This window comes from Hippocampus guttulatus, chromosome 3 (assembly GCF_054856545.1).
Source record: "Hippocampus guttulatus isolate MCC_2025c chromosome 3, RoL_Hgut_1.0, whole genome shotgun sequence".
Classification (NCBI taxonomy): domain Eukaryota; kingdom Metazoa; phylum Chordata; class Actinopteri; order Syngnathiformes; family Syngnathidae; genus Hippocampus; species Hippocampus guttulatus.
This window is the reverse complement of record NC_141263.1, coordinates 9,428,242-9,450,264: the sequence shown is the minus strand read 5'-3', so window position 1 is coordinate 9,450,264 and position 22,023 is coordinate 9,428,242. Positions and strand designations below refer to the sequence as shown.

Here is a 22,023-nt window from a genome sequence, read left to right as displayed (position 1 = left end):
TTACCAGTTATTTGGTGAGCTAAAATAATACAAAATAAATTACAATACTATACATACATTTTAATAGCCGTTGTAGAAGAAAAAATATGGCTTAATTAATGCAACATGTTGTTTTTGGACTCTTGATATTGTAAATACTCGGTGGGCCAGTATGGAGCGATATGTGGTCCATGCCCTATACTTTGCCTGCCGGGCATTAACAAGTGCACTTGTGCTATTAATTGTGAGGATCCGTTAAGTCAAATCTTAAAACTTTACTAATATAAAAGACATTGTTGTAAAGGGTAAAACAGTCTTTCACGATTAGTTACATTCGGTTTCGCAACAATGTCAACATTTTGCATAACGAGGTTAATATATACTGTACAAAGAAACTAAAAAACACTACAAGTATCTTCATTTTACCAACTGTATGCCCAAATCATTGTTTCGATAGAGGTTTGGTACACAATATTCAGTAAATGTATCTAGATTAGGAACAATGATTACAATTTAGAGGTATTCATGGAAAGGTTTCATAATAACATAACACTATATTGATCTGAAATGTGTGATTACTACACGAAACCTCAGGTCTTACATTATTATTAAGATTACCGGTATATACAATTATGAGAGAGAGAGAGAATATAAAATAAACACCTTTTTTGAGACAGAAGAATCATAACAAGATTAGAGATACAAATTTTAAACAGCACAATTTGTGACAGAGTCAGTACTGTAGCCAAACAAACGAGTTTTTCTGAACACAATTTTGTTTAAGTAATCACACAGACTAAAACCTGCAGACCACTTTCAATGAGCTACCCAAAACAGGAATATGTCAATTATTATCCACTGCCTTACAAATAATTTGATTATTTAATACAAACATTTGTTTGACACATTATCAATTAAATGTTAAAAAACAACCAAGGAATCAAAATGAGCAGTGAATATTTTTACTTTCAAGTCTTGTACTGGTTAAGTAGTGCTGCTGTTTTCTTCTGATTTGTTCAGGTTTGTAGAACAAAGATTTCCCCTCCTAATTACTGCACAGATACAATTTAAGACCTTTATCATGGTTGGCATGTGAAATGCATTCTTGTAAATGGTACATTTTACCGAGCCACCTAAACTGGAGCTAATTACTTTGCCTGCTTGCAAGTGAACCTGAATAAAACATTGCCATCAGTTGTTTATTATATTTGAAACATCTGTGCTTTTCCCACTATGGTAAGCACAAATGTCTGCTCTGGAAAAAAAGCTATTAACACATTTTGACCATCTGGGAGACCCCCTCCCCCCAAATAAAAACAATTAATTGGCCTAATCAGCCAAAGCAGGCAAGCCTGTTACAACTGAGAAATACAATGTCTCTTTTACTCCAAGTGGTGTTACAGTGTGTGCTTATGTGAAAAACGAATCTCTTTTTTCATTACTGAACAGTTCAATCGACTCAGATGTCCTATCCTTAGAAATCACCAGGAACTGTAGCTGAATATTCTAAAAGGTTACCAAAAATGTCATGACCACTGTTTGTATGAAAAACAATCTGAAATGGTTGGTGGCATTTGTGATTAAACAGCAGCTAACGTCATGTGGAAAATTTGAAAAAGACAGTTAAGAGACTCAATTAAAACAGTGCAATGAGGTGATCTCTCGCTCACTTTCCTGAAGCATGTGAAACCCACAGAAAATGTAAAAAAATTAACAAATGTTTAAATTTATTGACCAGTATTTTTACTGCATTTCAATTCTTTACTGCATAAGAGGAACCAAATGCATGCAAGTCAGGATTTCTTTCAACATTCTACTTGAATTAAATCCAGTTTGTTTTCTGCTATCATTTCGCATGGCTAACAAATTTAAGAGATCTTCCCAGTCGGTGTTCATCTGTTTGCACACCCGCTTTATCATCACGTATGTGGAATAAAATTTCACATTTTAAATCAGTTACGTTCCTCTGTTAGCAAATAAACATCTCCATATTAGATGCAAAAAGTGGTAGTTTAATTTGATCCTACATATGATTTATCTTTTTTACATTTATAAGCAGGTTCACATTAAGTAATTTGGGGCTGTAGCATCACCCGTCCAACACATGTGAGATCTACTTTTTACACACCCTTGTTCCCTTACACGACACCTCTTACTGTACATAGATTGCTGTTATTAAGGGTTTGTATTAAATTGTACAATCTTGTGGAAACTTGTGCACTCCACACATGTCTTAAGAAAATAAATATTTTGTGTGCATCAGTATTGATAAAAAGGATCCCTTTGGGCACTCAAGTGATCTAAAAAAAGGATGCCTCTACTTCACATTAGTTTACCTGAGCAACTATACCAACGTTGTTGTCTCTACGTCCTTAAAATGTACGCACATGTTTGTCATACTTGGGTGCAAAAGTGTGGCCTAACGTCAACCAAAACTGCAGCTGAAGTTTCCAATCCACCCATGGCAAGACTACTGAATAAATTAACTTGAAAGCAGAGCTCGAATCATTCATAACATGAAGCAACAGCAGCTGTACGGCAAGAGCATTCAGGCTGGAAAAGAATAGAACTGCACTCAACTTTTAACACGTTGAATCAGAAGAATAATTCAAACCCATCAGCTGGCATTTCATGTTGGCAAAGTCATGCCAACGTCCACAAAAAGGAAGAACAGGTTTATGGGGGAAAAAAAATGTCAGAGTCTGTGAGCAAAAAGGCATTGAGACGCTCCCACAAAAAGCCCGACAACAGCACAATGCTGGAAGTAGTCCATGACCAGATGAGACAGGCTCAAGACATGCCCGGTGTCAGGTCTGTCTCAAGATTCGATATGCCAAGGAGTGTGACATTGGGACTGCAGTCATTCAGTGACATCCCAGATTTCAGAGAGCAGCGGGGGAAGCTTCTTGTCCTGAAGACGAAGGGCAAACACCTGTTCAGAGTGCACGCTGCTCAGTGTACGAAGGCTCACCAGCTTCATCAGCATGCGTGGAAACATCAAGTGATCCTGAGAAAACAAATCACAAGATACATTTTGTATATTAAAAAAAAAAAAGGTCCAAATAATCCCAATAAGGATTGCTGTTCATAGTAAAGCCAGGAATTCAGATATTAGACATTAGAAAACAGTTTCCTGCACTTTTACACATGGTCATAAATAGAACATCTCAATAACTATGAACATTTGTGGATGAGGTGTGTCAAAGGGCAATTAACAAACCATGAGAGCTTGGTCTAGCGCCAGAGTGGTTGCAGAATCTTCGGATTTGCCACTGTAGAATTCATGTATCAACCACATTGTAAAACAGTTTACCAATCCAATTTATAGGACTGGGGTGGAACATGAACAACCACAATTTGCCATTGTTCAAATGTCAAACCAACAATCAGTTTTGGGGTCCCTAGAGCGAGTCTGGGGCAAAGCACAGTCTACCTGTGCACACAGCAGGTTTCTTTCTTTTGGTATTTACCTAGACTTGCAAGGGTGGAAGAAAGCTTTTGCGCCAATTTGGGGTGTTGAACTTGTAGGATGGAATGCAGCTGACTATCAGCCAATCTAAAGGGGTCCCCTCATTAACTTTAAAATCTTAAGGAGGTCGAAGCACACACAGTTCTTGACATTGCTGAAGCAGAAATTGACTCGCTCGAGTCTGTGTATAACACTGTTGCATACATAAGTGCATTTTGTACAGATAAACTGCAAGATCTCCTCTTGCAGATGATGTAGTCGGCACCCCCGATTGTTTGTCCGTGTGTGACCCCGCGCCACCCCTGTAGCTGTGTTGTGTGATCATGGCGGTGATTTTTAAGGTGATGATAATAATTTGCTCAATTAATTGATTTTGATCATGATTCAGAGTGATTGTACCGTGCTGCTGTTATATTTATGTAATCGTTACCATGACGTCCACCATACATGAATCTATCTGCCTGTACCTCAATCAAATCCACCAAAATCATGTTACACCACCACCACCTAGCTTATAGCGGGTCTAAAATATAGTCTACTTTTTGTTACAACATTTCCAGATGTGTTGAGGGCGCAGCAGCTCCATCTGCCAGATCACCCAGTGGGGCACAACAGTCCCACACACGGTAAAAGACCAAAGAAAATGGACCAGTTTTTACGCTGACCGCATGGGCACCAGTGTACGAAACTCTTTGTGTTAATTAATTTATATTTTAATCTATTGTCTAGCAAAACAAGCAGACTGCATTTTGGCAAAAAATGTGTTGTCAGCAAAATATCTGCAATATTGACAAATAACAATCTACTCGTTTGAAGTGGACACGTGTTGTATTATTATTATTATGATTTATTAATTAAATACATTTGCTTGTGTGGGCTTTTGTTATCTTGTGTTAGTGTGTAAGAGAAGGTTTAAGAGTGTCATCCAATGCATACAAAAGTTACCTCGGTCATGACCCAATGTGCTTGTTGTGATGACAACAACAAGGTCATGTTGACACACAGTGTGAAACAAGAGAAGAGGTTACATAAACAGGTGGGCACTTACATTTGGTCTCTTTATCGTGATGTAAGAGCGCAGAGCGTCAACATAAGGTTGTTGCAGCCTCTCCACAAGATCATGATCTTGCACATTTGGCCGATCTAAAAATGTGTCGAGGTAAAACAAACATCTCTTAACAAACAGAAAACACATTCACAATGTCTGCCAGATAGAAAAGACCAATCATGAACATAACTATAAAAACACATTTTGCTTTGCCGCACTCCTTAATAGTTACAATCTTTGGTCAGAATGAAATCTGACCTGCAGAAAATATGTTGATGGCTATAAGCAGAGCGTATTCAGCCTCGTCCAGGTGCAGGTCATTCATTCCTTTAGAAAACTCAAAGATGGGATTAATGAACTCAAACTGAAGGCCTGTTGAGAAGAGAGGGATAGAAACAAAAGAAGAAATAAGATTTATTTCAGACTTCTGAAAAATTACTGACAAATAATGTTACACATGCATCTTAAATATTTCTGGAGGAAAGAACCTTTCTGAGTTTATTTAAGTGACAAAACAGTCTCTTAATTTCAATACTTTGCCTCGAATACAGTAATGCTTCAATTTGCACGAGAACCTATTGCTATTTGTATCCTTCTTCCATTATTAACTCTGTATGTAGGGTTATAAAGATTCATAATAATTTATCATACATTGTCCATAAACACCCATTAAAACGTACCTGCTTTTGCGAAATCCTCCTTATTATAACTAAAATCCTTTAGAAACGTAATGCTGTCAATGGCAGGGTTGTAGCGACGAGATGTCTCCAGCAGCATAATCTGTTGAAGACAAACATCATTGCTTATTTCATATTGTAATGAAGACATATACACAAAGTCAATATACTGGCAATAACTGATTACACAGCAATACTGAACCGGGCAATTCTCCTGTCAAAGGCTACAGATACTATGAATTGTAATGTGTTTGATTCATAGCCCCTAACCAATTTTGCATGTGACACAAAAAGCTGATTAGAAATAATGTCTTGTATCCAGAGGAAAAAAACATTTCCTAACTTGGCGCTACAGCAATAGCATTTAAAATAGAAACATGACAAACTTCGATGGTTGACGTCTTCAATAGAGCGATCTGGTCCTCTCTTGTGAGCTCTAAAAATCCCGGAAGCTGCTTAGCAAAATCCACAATCTCCTGGACCGACATGATCGCCAGCTCAGTGAAGTGGGCGAAACGCTGCTGACGCACTTCTCGATTCTGTAGATCCTGATTCTGCGGCCATGGCTGTGGTTGTTGTTTTTAAACACACACAAGAGCAGTCATCATACTTAGTCATACACACACACCCACATGCTTATACAGTGGACTCCGTATACTCGTGGTTCTGGACCTAGGTATCACCCGTGAATAGCGGACTCAACTGTAAAATGTTTCTACAACATGACATTTGACATCCCATCATACTATCGTTAGAATTTTTGTTTGATATCAACACTGGGATGATCAGAGTATAACATTTACATTTTTCTTCATTAAATGCTGCACTATTACATGACATACACTGTACTGTTGATCATAATACTGAAGAGGAGGGGAAACGCCATCGTTTGTGGTACCCATTCAGGATTGGGGGCTTTACATTTTAAACATTAGATCATATCAAGCCTCACTCGGAATCTGTCAGAAGGGTTTTGGACTAGCACGAGTCACAACATTTGGTAGCCCGCAGCTGCAATGCACGATGGCAATGAAACCGGAGGAAAGTTGGAGTTAAGAGGACTCGTCATGTTCAACTATCACACTTGATGTCCTTGACACATGGAAAAATAATCCATAAGAATCCGGCACAGCTGCCAACCTGGATAAATTCACTTTCATAGCAAATTGTCATTAATTCCTTTTTTTAAATACATTTACCAAGAGCTTTACCGTGGAATCGTTATTGCAGTATAGTATGGAATAGGATAAAAATAAAATAAATTATGTCTTCAGTATTTGTTATTGTATTGTATTTATCACATCAACTTTGTAATGACGGAAACAGATGCAGCTTGAATCAAAGTATATGAGATTTTAACATGCCAAAAGTATCTGTCTATTTTCATTGAGGAGCAGTTTTGCTAATCAATGACTTAATTTAAGGAGAAACGTTCGAATTTTGCGGACTTTTTGTAAAAATTAATCCCAGGGACCTGAAGCATGGATTTTATTTAACAACAGATAATAGAAATAGCTATAATTGTTTTCCCTTACTATCATCAATATTTTCTTTTTTTTAAATACATAATGTGAATAGCAGCAAACACTATAGACTAGTGGTGGGCAAACTACGGCCCGTGGGCCGAATCCGGCCCGTTGGTCTTTTTAATCCGGCCCGCCGAAGGTTGGTCCACAATTAAGGTTCGATGTGAATTATTGCATTCATTTCAATTGGACTTGTAATGACAGGCATTTCACCGCCAGGTGGCGCATTGACTTGAAGTTGCAGAACACGGGGGGGGGGGGGGGGCAATCTTTTCGACCACCTAGTACCTCTGTATCGCTCTACTTCTACTGGTCTGATCACAACCCATCTGCAGCGATGCACAGGCTAAAATAGGTCATCAACAACACTTTTGTCATTTAAAAAAAGTATATTAATACCGTACTTTCATGCTTTTGTTCTGTTGATGTTTGATATGGACTGTCAACAAATGCAGTTTTTTTTTAATGTACCATAGCTCGTGCTGACCTGGCCCTTCTGTCAAATTTTAAAAGTCAATGCGGCCCCCGAGCCAAAAAGTTTGCCCACCCCTGCTATAGACTCTGATTCTCAGTTTTGCTGTTCAGTGTGTTTTAATGAGGCACAAAATCCAAATTTGCGAAACCACTTAATTTGAAACTTGTAATTAGCTTTTACCAACTCTGTTTTCAACAGAAGAAGTCTAATAAATCGGATTAATCAGACCTCAAAATTTTTAATTTGAATTCAACACTCTTTTTTTGCAAGCAAAACAAAGGAAAATTGTTAAGACTGGATTGGACAGTTTAAGCAAGCACGGACAAAAGTTTCTATTTTGTGCAGTGTACAAATGTCTTCTCTAGCATCCTATTTTTGTATATCCTGTATCCAGGATTGCTGCTGAAACTATGCAAATGTCCCCATTGTGGGACTAATAAAGGTTATCTTATATGATAAATGTTTACTACATTGATAGAAATGTAACCTTGAATGCCCCTCCTCTCAGTTGACAAATGCTGTGACGGCCTCATTAATTTCCTTTATAGTTATGCAGCATATTTGTTTCTTTCCCGACACGTTTTGTGACTTGATGTCTGGTATGATAGCTTAGCAATTAGCATGGCTTCTCCTTTTTTATCCCTGTACCCGCTTTGTGATGATAAAGAGTCAGAAGTGTAGCTTATCCACTGCGAGGAAGACGATGATTAGTGACTTGTGCTGTGAATTGTGCACAAACTGAACCAGCTAGTGATGGCCAAGCAGGCGTGTCATAACTTATTGACATGTTGAGTCAGGGGTGCCTTTACCTCCATGGCAGAGGCTCCGTCGAACCCCTGAGACAGATTCACAGAAGCCCTAGGGTTTGATCGAACCCAGGTTAAGAACCACTGTTCTAAGCCAATCACCAGCTCGTGCTTGAACTATTTCCATCTGCACTGTCTGATACACTTGAGCATTGTGTCCATAGTTGGAGCACCTCGAGCGTGCATCAGCACTCAGTTTTTGGTGGACTCTGAATCACTGAATGGCACATGGGACAACGCAAGGAGTTTCCGAACGGTCTGAGTGAACCAGTGCACGAATCTATGAAGGTTAATTTTATTGTGGAATGTGTACTGGCCAGCGCCTTGGTGGCCTGACACAGCACCATACTGGTCATCCTTAATGTCAGACACTGAATTTTAAAAATAATAATAATAATAATAATAAAATAATAGTGTATACATTCAGTCTCCTCAGCTGGGGTGTGACCTTCTACATCAATGAGAGCATGTGAGTGTCACTCAAGCATCAACCACTGTTTTGTTGAATTTTCCACAGCAAGTGAAGTTTAAGGAAACAAAGGAATTTGAGAACAAATTACACTGTTGCAATAAAACACTGAAATATGAACTTACTGTCACTTTTGGTCGATCAAGAAAGGATCTCTTGTTGCATTGCTTCTGCATGGCCACCAGCTTCTCAATCATTTCTTGCTGCTGTGGATCCAGTGAAGCTACTTCCTGTGGAGGAGTGGGAGTGACCACTGTGGACGAGTGGGCCGTTTCCTCATCCTGCTGCTTCTTCATCTTCTTCAGACGAATTTGTTCTTCAGAGAGCACACCTATGTTCCAAATGTAACAGTTTACAACTAATGCACAGTCAAAAAGCTGATAATTACCATACTACTGTATATTGCTAATGTACAAAATACAGTGAAATTTCAGATTGATTTGGCTTCTAAACACTCACATTGTTCGAGCATGCCTGCCTCGCGACATTTGCGCAGGCGGCACTGCTGGCACTTGCGTCGCATGTACATGTCCATTTCACACCGTTGATTGTTCTTGCAAGAGTACTGAGCACTTTTAATGACACTACGTCGAAAAAAGCCCTTGCAGCCCTCACAGCTTAGAACATTGTAGTGGAATCCAGAGGCCTTGTCACCGCAGACACTGCACACCTCATTGCCCAGCATCTTCGGGGCAGGACCCTTCTTTCTCTTCACTGGCTGACCATCTACATAGAATATATACATAAAATACAGGTGAAAAGCAGCTAAATGTCTTTTTACCAAATCTATTTTGGGTAAAATTGAAAATTGCAGAAAAGAAAGAAACGAAACCCTTTTTGAATGATCAACTGACAATAATCAAAGCAAAACACCACTTTGTGGTGTTCTGATTAATGTACACAAGTGTACACACATTTGCACACAGACAGGCACGCGCTTTTGTTAAATCCACCTAGTGATTTTGAGCGACTGTGTGCGTGTGTGTATGTGTGTGTGTGTGTGTGCGTGTGTGTGTGTCTCACTTAAAACCTGGAAATGTATTTGTTTTCCAGAGTTGAGTGGCCGTGTAGCTAACTAGATACTCCCGTTTTACAGTACTAATGCAGTTTGGCTATTCCGTTTTCAAAAATATTTTGTGGTCTCTGAATTTAAAGCAAAGTAAAATACAAAATTATCAAACTTGACTGAAGACCGACTCTACGAATAAAATGCATATAGAGGAATTATTATTTTTCATGTGTTATCGTTCACCTGTGCCGGTGGATGTGTCGCCCACATCAGGCTTGGTGTCACTCAGCTCAACCGGAAAAGGGCTGCTCATCCCAGTGGGAGCAGAGCCATTATGAGGTGGGGCGGGGAAGTCATCTGGCTGGGACAGGTCACCGAGAGATAACAGGTTTTCATGCTTCATTGTGGCGCTGTCATTGCTCTCCTCCACCATGCAATGAAGTTGTAGCTCCGGAGCCCCATCAAATACTTTACTCTCATCTGACCGGTGGGACAAAACTGTCACTAATTTTCAGATCAAAGAATCAATTTTTATGTTTGAGCCTGTCAATTTTTAGTTTTTAAAAGAAGGAAAATTATCAGCGTATTATAATGCGGTCATGTTAGATTTATTTGTATTATTTATATTCCACAAAAGACCATGATGCTATTTTATCTTCAAATAATTAAGGACAAATAACTTACCATGACCAACATCTGGGACATCAGTCACAGGCAGTGTTGACATCTTTTGAACAGCTGGTTGTCATAACGAAATCTATGTACCTATGAAAAAAAAAAGGAGGGGCAGGACTCAGTAATGACGGTTGGGTTGTACAATGTATTTCATGAGTCAGCCATAGGTTTACATGCTGTAAGTAAAATATTAATTTTCTTTTTGAAACCGAAAGAAAATAAAGCGGAGTGCGAAAGCGATGCCTCATGCATCATTAATGATTAACTATTTTGTCAATACTGTAATGCAAAATTTCTCCATTTGAAAACATTCTAACAGCATGGTAATGTGTCTTGACTATTGCTGGGCAAGTTACTTCCAAAATGAAACACATGATACATTACTAGTTACTGTCCTTTGAAGGTGGTCTTGGCTTATAAAACTGTGTTCACAGCAACAGGTGACACACAAATGCAATATACACCGATGCATCAGACTGCCCGTAAATGGTGGTATTTTGCCCCTTTTTGGCAATAACACACAAACAAATGAATGAAAAAACAAACAATCAATCAATGAATAAAATACCTGTGTGGCCTGGTACTAAATGACACCGGTCGTTGGGGACCACTGCTTGCAAGCACAACCCAAATAGAAATAATCTTTGGCCACGATTATAAAGAGGCATGTAGAAAAGCAGAAATGAAAGTTGGTCATGTGCCACATATAGATGGATTCAGGAAACTCTTATCAGCAGACACAGACATGATCTTTGCTATTTTGTCCAAAGCTTCAAGGAAAATGGGTTTAAAGTATAAGTGGTATACTTTAAACGTAAGTATATATTCTCAACATGTTGAAATGTGACTATAAGAATTATAATACAAACTGTTTCTCTGGCGCGTGCACAACTAGCTCAGATTAAGTCAATTAGGTGGAAAATCACTGGGAAAATCCCACTGAAAGCCCAGTTTATCTTAATTTCTGTCATCTCTAAAAATCATACTAAGATTGCAGTTTTTAACATTCTCTAAATAATATTACAGTAAAACTTCAGTAAGAGCAATATGACAAAAATGTGCACATAATCTTACTTGGAGGAATAAAATGTTTTTTGCTATAAGCTTTTTTCATGTTTCATTCATGTCTGCCATCTATGACGTATTTTTTCTGCTGAATTTCAATTGAAAACTTCATAAAAGCCTAAGACAAATCACAAGCAGCGTTGTGTTCTGCGCCAGAACAAATGTCTGTTTTGTCATTTGTACCCACAAAGCTAAACAAAACCTTATAAGCAATGGGTCAACAGCAGTCAAACATGTCATGATCTTGTGCACAGCATAAACACTTAAGTTATTGATTTTTTTCCATTTCCTCCTAAAATGTGCATTTAACATGGCAATGCAATTGACTCGTCGCATCAGCAAGCAAGAATACCTTTTCCGCCATTATTAAAACCAAGTATGCAAACTGTGCCATGACCCTCTTCGTTCATAAAGTATTCAAGTGTATCATTTTGGCAAAATGTTCACATTATCAAGAGTCAGGCAAAACATCAAAAGGTGTTTGTTACATACAATGGGTAGATAAAAGATTGTTCCCTCAAAAGCAGGAAACCTTTGACAGATCAGGAGGACACCTTTTGCTTAAATGAGCCTGCATAAAATGACTTCCGAGACTGACCTTACCTCTGATGCTGATATCTTATTTATCGCCTAATGCGTGCAAGTCCATCAGTCTCAGTCCATCGATAGCCTTGAGGGTGCCAATACACTCTGATTTATTGGGCCCAAGTTTGCTGACTTGATAAGAGAGAAGGGGAGAAGATGAGTTCCTTCCTACAAAGCTCTGTGGGAGACAAGAGGAAAACAGGGTAAGGGGGAGGGAACACAAGAGGTCACTATTGGTCACTTGCATGGCTCTTCAATCCCCAGCAGTGCTCCAGTCCTTTCCTGTTGGAGCAGCCATTTTTTACAAAGACACACAAAACAGCAGACAAAAAATGATCAGCACCCCCTCAAACCACCTCTCTCAAATGAGTTCCACCAACACACGAAAACAAAGCTCACCTGCCTGAAATCCAGTTCACTCATAATACAGTTTGACAAAACTGTATTAACTCTCCAAATGACCGATAGCATTTGAATGTCATACATTTAAAAATGTTTTTAGTTAATGCACAATACCTATGTTAACCAATTTGGTAAGTTTATTGGAAAAACTTAGTCTTTTAGCTTATAAAACCTCATGTCATCATCCCCACCCTGATATTCTGTTCCAAGTCCAATGTCCCTTGCATCTTATCAGGTCAGTCACCTTTTGTTTTCAGAGAGTGCTGGTAATTAAACATTTAAAACAAAATAATGACAGTAAAGGCCGATTTATTTACATGTCAAATGTGACAAAAGTGTCAAACTCTTATATGCAGGCGTACAGGACTCATGATCCACTGTGGTCACTACAACCACAGATAACAGATTTTAGTCTCAAATATTGGAGCAACATATCCAATCCACTAGTGTCATTAGGAGTTGTTTTTGTTATTTATGGTTTTTTTTTTGGGGGGGGGGGGGTAATTGTTATGTTAATTGAGCACTTCATTATATAGCCTTCAAATATTTAACCCAAGCCAAAATTTAAAATAGTTAACCAACGGTTGACCTGAAGTGAGATCACAATTGTCAGAGATGTCTGCATTTTCTGTACCTCAAAATAACGAGTGTGAAACTGTCAGAGGCATTTTCGATAGGTTGTTGTCTCATCAATAAGCAAATTACAGCAGACGGTGGTTAAACAACGAGCTAATGTTTACAGAAATAGCATATCCTTTCAGCATAGCCAACTACTATTGCTTTTAAATAACATATTGTGGAACCTCAAAAGTTAAATGCATCAAAACTCAGAAGAATCAAACCGAAGTCTGATATGTTATAGTGGGGCTGCACAATATATTGAAAAAGATGATCACCACAATAATGGCCAATGAAATATCTGTATCCTAAAGGCATGCATGTTTCATGTTTTTATCTGACTTTGACCAATCAGATGCAACCATAAAGCACAACTATCACTATATCACTTGAGCCATTATAATTAATTTGATCAACTAGACTGAGCTTGCTTGCATAATACTTTTTTCATTAAAATAATAATGTAAAAGGGCCGTCTGAACATGGAAACTAAACACGGGTGGAAATGTACGACGTCCTCTGTATTCATATGTTCAGATTTGTATGGTCCTATGTGTGGTTGAAATAATAAAGATGCTAGTTACAAAAAAAATAAAATAATAATAATAATGTAATTTCTTCTTCACAAATAATGCACAAATATTGCATAATTGCCCTGTATTGTCCTGTAACAGCCCAATGAACACTGCAAAGCTCAACGTAATAAGGACAGCAAACTGTCATACGCATGAAGACACACGAATATCGAATTTCAGTCGCCATCAAAGCATGAACTGAATGGGTTTCATATTTTGCAATACATTTGGAAAACACAGAATTTCAGTATTCTTTTTGGTCTCAGGTGTCACACCCTTCGATGAAACAAAAGTGGACAACCATACTCAGCAACATCTTGGTGTGAAAGCAAAGAATCAGGGCTTTCATAAGGAGTGGTCGTCTACAAAAGAATCAAAGTTCCCACAAATACGCCTAGAAGAAGAAGTACATCATTGTTACACACCCTTTCACACACTCCAAAATATTTTCACTTCTCTGAACAGGAACCAGGGTGGGAGAGTGATCGTCAAAATAATAACTTCAAATATTTTTGGATGATGACTCACTGTCTAAATTAATACAACAGTTTTAGGGAATCATGACATCACACATCTTGAATTAAAAAAAACAATTCTAAAATAGGCATAAAATATAATGGCAGTGATTATTTTGCCGTGACCAGCAACGATCCTCCTAACGTTATTTTGCAGAGAACGTCTCTGATTGATCACGCGCCAGAGCAAGTGATTATGGGCCAGCTGAGAATCGGCTATTTTACTGTGATTACATTAGGTTGGCCATGATTTTTTTGAAGCTACCGTGCTACGGTTCAACTTGCTTCCGATTTTCGCTATTAGGGCAATGTCAGTTTGTTTGTTTTCTGTGTTTCGTAGTCATAACCTTTCTATTTTGTGTGTGACACACACACACACATACACACACACATTGTGTTATAATTAAGAAAAGTTCAAGGGTTTAACCAATATTTTTTAAACAAAGTTAAAATAATGTTATTAGGAAACACGAAGTTACTAGACAGGTATTGCCTTAACAGCCACAGCTGCAATCGGAGGCCGGTTGAACCGTAAACACGGCAGCCTGAACCTATTCACGGCCAACTGTACTGTACTACAACCACTACTGTCTGTAATCACGGCCAAAATAACCACTGCCATTTTTTAATGGAGCAAACGCATTCAAACTTAAACAGACCAAAGCATTGTTGGTACAACTTAAGACACGACTGTCGCTGAATTATACGATAGTTATGAGTTCAAGTTGATTTAACAGATATACTTCAGCCTCATAAGTAATGTATTATGACTGTTTTGTTTTGTAACATTACCGTTATCGCAACTGCGCAGACGTAATCGTTCAGAATAATAAGCAGGCCTTGGTAAACACAGTAGTGACCTGACAAAACTCCGAATACCTTATACGTGCTTTAGGTGCTCTACGGTTCGATAGCATGCTTATAGAACGTGTCGATCTTAGTACAACCACTTTGACAACTCTCGTGAAGTTAATCACAAGTTGAGCATCATCAAGACCATAAACAAAAACACTGCCAGGGCGTTAGCTTTCAATGAGAGGCAATACATGCCGACAAAAATAATGACTGTCACGGTTCGTTGTAGCCCCTCTACAACGAACCGTGACACTGGTGTTAAAATGCTCGATAATTAGTCTGAATGCGATACACAACGCGAGCGAGATTAGTTTGATGGGTAATCTAAACAAATACATCTGTGCATTAGCAACTCGCATTGAAAGGAACTCTCTTCTAACACCTTCAACTTGGCTAACTTCGTGCCCCCTATGTCGACATAGGAGGCCAAACGCGATTGAAGCGGATATTTTGGAAACTTGCCTGATAGTTTGCGAGTCTCTTGCCTCTTTTACTGAGGTTACACCATGCGTTTGTGTCTAATGACAGCGGTTATGACAACCGAAGCTAGCCAGTTAGCATGCTAGCTAACAACGTAGTTGCATCATATGATGCAGAGGCCCGCAGTCGACACAGGAAGTGAAGGACACTCATTCATAGTCAATGGTTAAAAACAGCAGAGCAACTCATGACTTCCAAATTGTTTCACACCTGTTCTCGTGAAAATATTTGAAAATCGTGGAAACCGTAAATCAAAATAGTTCAATTGTAAACGAGATACCAAATGATTCAGTGTATACAGAGTGCCATATATATATAAAATTCATAATGCAATGATTATTATAACAGAGCTATAACCAAAACCCACTATTCACCGCAATAAGACATTAGAATAAAATATAAACCAAAAAAATAATTGTTAATGTGGACATTATGTACGATTTGGCCTGTAATTTTCTGTGTTGTATTTACATGAATTTGATTTTGTGAATTGAACTGCTGTTATAAAAAATACGTTTCAATGATAATATAATTTAGTAACATGCAAAATGTCATCCCACTGAATAAATGAATAAATAATACACCAATTATTTAAACTTGATGTACATCATTCTGTATGACACAAATGAATCTAACAAAAACAATGCTTAAACCTCCAGCAAGTTGGCCACAGCCGTGTCCAGGTGTAACGTCACTGGAAAACTGTATATTCAGTGATGACCTCAAAGCGATAGCACGTGACAAATGTTGTCAACCGGCAAGCACAATGCACATCTATTATCAGCGTCACACACAGTGCTATACAGTACTACAATATACTTACCAGAATATTTTTGTGATCAGTAATAAATATTCAAATTCTCTTTTTTTTTTGTTGCATTGGTCACTAATTGCAACGCTAATGTATTACTTTGCGTTGGAATTAGAAATGAAAAGTACAGTACAAGTCTGCAAGTCACAGGACATCCGGTACCGTATGTCATAATCATTACAGATGGCAGGCAAGTAGAAACGCCTCTAGAGGCCACTGTTACATGGTTTACACACGTTTATTTGCCGGAGGAAACCGGAAGAAACCAACATCAGACTGTTCATCCGGAGAGCTGCAAAAAAACCGTTTCTTTTGCATCATTTGAGGACGACGATACAATGCCAGTCACTTGTGCGTCACTGGGATGCAACAACAAGTTTGTGAAGGGGTCGGACATACGATTTTATCGGTAAGTTTGTCCGGTTTTAATGAGGTAACAATAAACGCATGCCGTGTTTCAACGTCAGTGTTGCTACGATATAAAGACAATTCCGCCCATTCTCTGTTCACATAATCACAGTGCCCATACTTGTTCTATCTGAGATGACACAGCTACGTAGCTATTTTCACGTGTACAAAGCTAACATCATTGTCATAACAACACTATACATCATCAGCTGGTCGTGTGTACAATTATTTGACCCAAGTACATAAATATGTACTTTTTCAAATGCATTTTGAATTGAGTAATCAACTTATCACCTCGGTGATATCTTTAGATTCTGTTCCGTCGTTTAAGTAGCCCAACGGACACTATTATGTACAATGTCTTGCTACCAAACAGGAGCATAGCTCACTGTGCCGAAAGGAATGTTAGGTGTTACTCAAACGCAAATGCATATTCTTGTTGTTTTTAACAAATTCAATTTCGGTCATGAAGACAATTGACAGCTTTATCAGTGCAGTATATCTTCCCTTCCTTTATCTATCTTAATCTTTTGCAATTGGATATGACTGATGACTACCAAAATAAACGTTTTAGATCCGTGGTTCCCAACCTTTTTTGTCATGAGCAGCCCCGAAACCTTTTGTTCTCCCAAAGTTGTCCTGTATTTGGCTCCATCCATCTTCCCACCTATTTTAAACATCTTCCCTGGCTTCTTGGCTGCATCTGGTCAGTGCTCTCTTGTTTGGGCTGAAAGTTGAGAGGGACATTTAAACATTAATTATTAGGAACAACACACTCAACAAGAATAATATTCAGATGCACTTTAGCAATTTTGCTTTCTTTTCGTCAGTAATCTGAGTTTTAATCAGACACTTGAGGTGACACCCGGCTGTTTTGATTTTGCCCCAGTTGTACCATAGTTTCTAGGAAACAAGTTGTAGCACACGCATAATTTATTGATGGGTTCATGAAATTAATGAGAATATTTACATATCATCTTGGAAATAAATTATGAAATATTTCCACATGCCCCCTGCAATGTGCTCACCTATCCATTGCGAAGTACTTCTTAATTATTTTTGTTATGAAGAAAATATATTGTACCGCCCCCATCTCTCCCCGCAACTATTGTCATTGTTGTAAGTACACCCTCGCAGAGGAGGTAATATACCTTGAGCACTCTCTTACTGTGGGAGTGCCACGAACACCAACTGTTCAATTAGACTTAATGCTATAAAACAGCAACAAAAATAAATAAATAAAAAGTTCTCTAAGGTCACAGCCCCCCACACCCCCACTCCTCGCATCCAACTGTGTTCCACACAGTGGGGCCCGCCACTCTATTTCTCTATTTGAAAAGGACTACCCTCGGGGTATGTGTACCCCTCATTGGGAAACACTGCGTTCGATAACTTTCATGTAGACACAAATGTAAGATTCTTTTTTGAGACATTTATCATGTCATATCAGCAGCAAACATGTCACCATTTGTCTCATGAAATTATTGCTAGAAATACTTTTACACCATCTTACATGCATAGGTTTGCCTAATTTCCCCACATAACAAATGTAAATACAATTTATTGAATCACAATCCCTGGTGGGGTGGTACAATACAGTATTCCTAAAAGCACCGATTCACTTTTCTTCATCTCAGGTTCCCCCTCAGCAAACCTTCACTTTCCGCCAGATGGGTTCAGAGTCTGGGGTTAAGAAACTTCATCCCAACTGCCAACACCTGCCTGTGTTCAGAGCATTTTTCACCTGACTGCTTCAGGGACTACAATGGGAAACAGTTTCTCAGGGAGGATGCGGTGCCGTCCTTGTTCCCGCACGGGCAAGACTCTTCAAAGGTTTTGGTCCAATACATTGCTTCGTCATTCACAATGTTGAAACAAGTCTTCCTCGCGATTTCGTGAAATGAATGACCTCTTTAAACTTTTGGATAGATTGAACTACGAAAACGACAAACAATGTTACTCCCTAAGGAAACCAGCGTCACAAACAACTTGGGACCACAGGCCGAGAGGGACAAAGGGAGAGAGATTACCAGTCTACGCAGAGAAAAAAGAGGTGGCGCAAGAGTAAGTTTTCTATTTTGTTTGCTGGTGCCCTCTCGTTTTCTGTCGCCAGCGTCTGCACCAAGAATTTGTCCCATACTTCGGAACATGACTCTGGATAAGCAAAACAAAATGGATGGATGGAGTTAAAATGAGGAAAATCATCAGTCATGCATATATTTGCCAATTTTTGTGTTACAGGCGAATGAAAGAAAATGTCAAAAGGTCTTTGAATTGTACCAAATTCATTTGATTCTACCAGACGACGGAGACATGATGATTTCATCTTTAAATTTTTGTGTATTCAAATAAAAGCATGAGAGCTTCTTCCATAAATACATATACTGTATATCGGTACATCCTTTTGAAATTTAAGACCCTTGGATGCATTTTATGTTATTTAACATAAATGGCTCTCTTAAGCCTCCCTAGACACTAAAGGCATGTTGTGCTTTGTGAACAGCAGCGTGAGAGAGACCCCAAGTCCACATAAGCAGTTCAGATAATGGATGGATATTATTTATGTATTTTAATTAGCTTATGTTACAAGGTTTTAAGAGTGTGTGGTATATCCAGCTCCATCTGCTTGTCCCAAATGCCTGTTATTTATTTCATGATTTCATGCTTAAAGATACTTACTTTTGTTTCAGGGTGGAAGAGGTGGCCGCGGTGGAAAACTGTCTGACAGGTGAGACTCCATGGGTGTAGATGATGGACCTCTTGCCAAACCAGTGTTGTTGTTGTTGTTGTTTTTTGAATACAATACACTCTTCACCAAAATATATACATACTGTATATATATATATAACTGCTTCTTGCCTGTGTATTTGCTCCACTTATGATGTTTTCAGTTCACATCACGTAAAATGCACCTTTTTTTTCTTCATTTATAAAGTCGTCTTAAGGGGTTAACTAATATGAACACTCGGGGCCCGATTTTGGTAGACCAGCCACATGACTGAACAACTTGACTCGACAACGATCACTGCTATTTTTCACAGAGTCATATCAGCAGAGACAAACAAACAGTGATGTTAGCAGATGACTCCAAAGTTAGCTGAAGGCTAATGACTTGACTCGGCCCCAATCGTTGCCAGTTTTAATAGATTCCTATGAGCGGCCGCCCACAGTGAAGCTTCCTTGGCAGTTTATTATGTAAATTGATGCGCAGACAAGAATTGTGTCCTCGCGAGAACTTTATCCATCATTGAATAACCCCATCACACTGTTGCTATTTTGTCAGTGTCATAATTATACTTGTTGGAATATGCCACTGCTCAGTTAAGCGTAGCTAATGGTGAGTGACATTTTAAATTGTTTTTGCTTTTATTTTGGTGATTGAAAGTATATCTTCCAATGAAAATGTTTTCTGTGTTTCAGTGTATTTGAAGCACATCGATTCTTGCCTTGCCTATATGTATACAAAGCACATTGTCAGAATGTCACTTCAAAGTAAAAATGATTCTTTTTTATTGATTTATACTTTGAAGCATGAATATTACTTTGTTCAATGTAATGCCTTCATTTTTATGACCTTACAGTTTTATAGCCATTAATGCAATTCTACAATTTTCAGTAGGAGAGTAGATCTGCAATAGAAAGTTAATTTCTGTTAAGGCTTTTAACACATCTGAATTAGGGGTGCCAATAATTATGGTGGGCACTGCATAAGCACACAAACATGTTAACAAAAATACATTTTTTGTTCGATAATAGAAAGACTGCCAAACTGTTATGTCATTGCATCCCCGCTGTCGCAAAAGTATCAATTAACCAAACCTAAATTGACATTTTTTTGGAGCAATTCCAGTGGTCAAGGGGCTCTTTGAAACTCAATTTATTGCTATACTACCACTTTGTGCGGTTTCAGTTTGTTGTGTTGGGAAAATTTACAGAAATCTTTTGAATTCCGATTTGCATAGACAAGTAGAAGTTTGCGTCTTCACATTAATTGCCGGGACAAGACCCACAAAGCAACAGATGCTACGACTATTTTGGATGATTTCCTGTCGTGATGTCAAAGTGTTAGAGGAATCTATGAGCAAAATTGTATCATGTTTAACGTTTCGTTTAAGTTGGGCACATCTAAACGTTTGGGTGCGTATCTGACACAAAGACAAACAAAGGTTAGGTCTCAATGTGATATAGGATGTAGCTCGCCTCTTACTGGAACACAAAACAAGTTATGGCTGATGTAAAATGGATGCATTTATAGAGAAATTTGGTATTGCTGGAGAAAGTCAAAAACTCGAATGGGGCTGGGGAGGGACGAGGCTGCAAGCCGTAAAGTCATGCTTTTATTTATGTTTATCCTTTAGCGCTTGCATGGCAATAAACATTACATAGTAGAAAGAGTAGTTCTAACTAAAGTAGTAGTACTTTCGTTAAAAAGAACAATGAAGCAAGTGTATCATCATCCAGTCCGGGTAGTAATGTCTCTTTCCTATGTCTCATGCAGGCAGTTCCTTGGAGGCAAGAGCAGAGTCTACGATAGCAAAGGTCGACTGTTGTCCAACGGCAAGGACTTGTGCGACTGTTTGGATGTGGACTGCATGGGTTGCTTCTATCCCTGTTCCGACTGCAGCTCACGCAAGTGTGGATTCGAGTGCCGCTGTGACAGGAAGTGGCTTTATGAGCAGATGGAGGTGGAGGGAGGAGAGATCATTCGCAACAAGTTTGCTTTTTAATAAAGCGTGGTAAATTGTGCTGACACTAAGTGGCCACAATCTCATGACATTCATTGGAGCATTGTGAACAATTTTACATGTATTAAAAATCACAGTTTTCAAAAGCACCATAAAAGAAGTATACATCAAATATCCTCAGTATAATGTTTTTGGTGCGTGGAGTGGTGTAGAACTGCATTACATTGCGCTAAGAATGTTTTCCTTATTTGGCTACATTAAAGGAGCAAAGTAGAAGAGCTTTTGCATTGGATATCATGAGACTGCGAAGTCCACCTAATGCTTCCTGCAAGTGATGGACTCATACTGAAAAGCTACTTCAAAGGATACTCAGAACTAAAACTTGTTCTTTCCAACAATTCAGCTACAGGTATACCCAGTTATTGGGAAGATGAGGAACTCTGCTTTTTTTTCTGTTTGATACAAGTTGACAACATGATGCATTGCTGCTCATGACGGTGTAAGCAGTAAAAAGTGAGGATTTGGATTTATTTGGGTACTTTTGAGCCTGTTTTGTAAACCCTCATGAAAACTTTTATTCTTGTGCCAATTCATGTTAATAAACTTTATGCCCACTTTTTGCATAGGTGGTCATGGTGCTGTCACGTCGCTTGAGATATACAGTACAGATGTTTCTCAAACTTAAATGGATGAGTCCAAACTATATCTAAGCATCCTTGGCTGCTTCGAACGGTGCCTAATCGAAGGTAATCATTATAATAATCATTTGTAATGAGGCTTTGTGACACAGGACACTCCTCAAGGTGGCAAATATAATTCAGCAAAGAAAAAAGTGAAATCTCTCAACAACCTTTGATAGGTGTATAGTTAGATTCATGAGGAAAACAATAG

The 22,023-nt window shown here is 38.5% G+C and overlaps 2 protein-coding genes across 6 annotated transcripts; one reads left to right on the top strand and one right to left on the bottom strand.

Annotated features, from left to right (window-relative positions):
• Positions 1–239: 239 nt before the first annotated feature.
• On the bottom strand, positions 240–15,357 carry nr1h3 (nuclear receptor subfamily 1, group H, member 3). 4 transcript variants are annotated; one of them, XM_086106574.1, is made up of 12 exons: positions 15,211–15,357; positions 11,802–11,961; positions 10,702–10,775; positions 10,143–10,223; positions 9,702–9,938; positions 8,909–9,175; positions 8,575–8,780; positions 5,560–5,739; positions 5,177–5,276; positions 4,755–4,868; positions 4,497–4,591; positions 240–2,986 (listed from the first exon to the last, which is right to left on the bottom strand). In XM_086106574.1, the coding sequence occupies exons 4-12, from the start codon at positions 10,183–10,185 to the stop codon at positions 2,840–2,842; spliced, it is 1,389 nt and encodes a 462-aa protein (XP_085962700.1). In that variant the 5' UTR covers positions 10,186–10,223; positions 10,702–10,775; positions 11,802–11,961; positions 15,211–15,357; the 3' UTR covers positions 240–2,839. The 4 variants fall into 4 exon arrangements, with proteins under 4 accessions (XP_085962700.1, XP_085962699.1, XP_085962701.1 ...); XM_086106573.1 differs by lacking the exon at positions 10,702–10,775; XM_086106575.1 differs by lacking the exons at positions 10,702–10,775; positions 15,211–15,357 and having other exon boundaries at positions 11,802–11,978.
• Positions 15,358–16,274: 917 nt separating this feature from the next.
• On the top strand, positions 16,275–21,753 carry arl14ep (ADP-ribosylation factor-like 14 effector protein). Of its 2 annotated transcripts, none has more exons than XM_086108165.1 (5): positions 16,275–16,448; positions 18,085–18,280; positions 18,377–18,511; positions 19,138–19,175; positions 20,946–21,753. In XM_086108165.1, exons 1-5 carry the CDS (start codon positions 16,378–16,380, stop codon positions 21,172–21,174), a joined length of 669 nt encoding a protein of 222 aa, XP_085964291.1. In that variant the 5' UTR covers positions 16,275–16,377; the 3' UTR covers positions 21,175–21,753. The 2 variants fall into 2 exon arrangements, with proteins under 2 accessions (XP_085964291.1, XP_085964290.1); XM_086108164.1 differs by having other exon boundaries at positions 16,277–16,448; positions 18,416–18,511.
• The last annotated feature ends 270 nt before the right edge of the window (positions 21,754–22,023 follow it).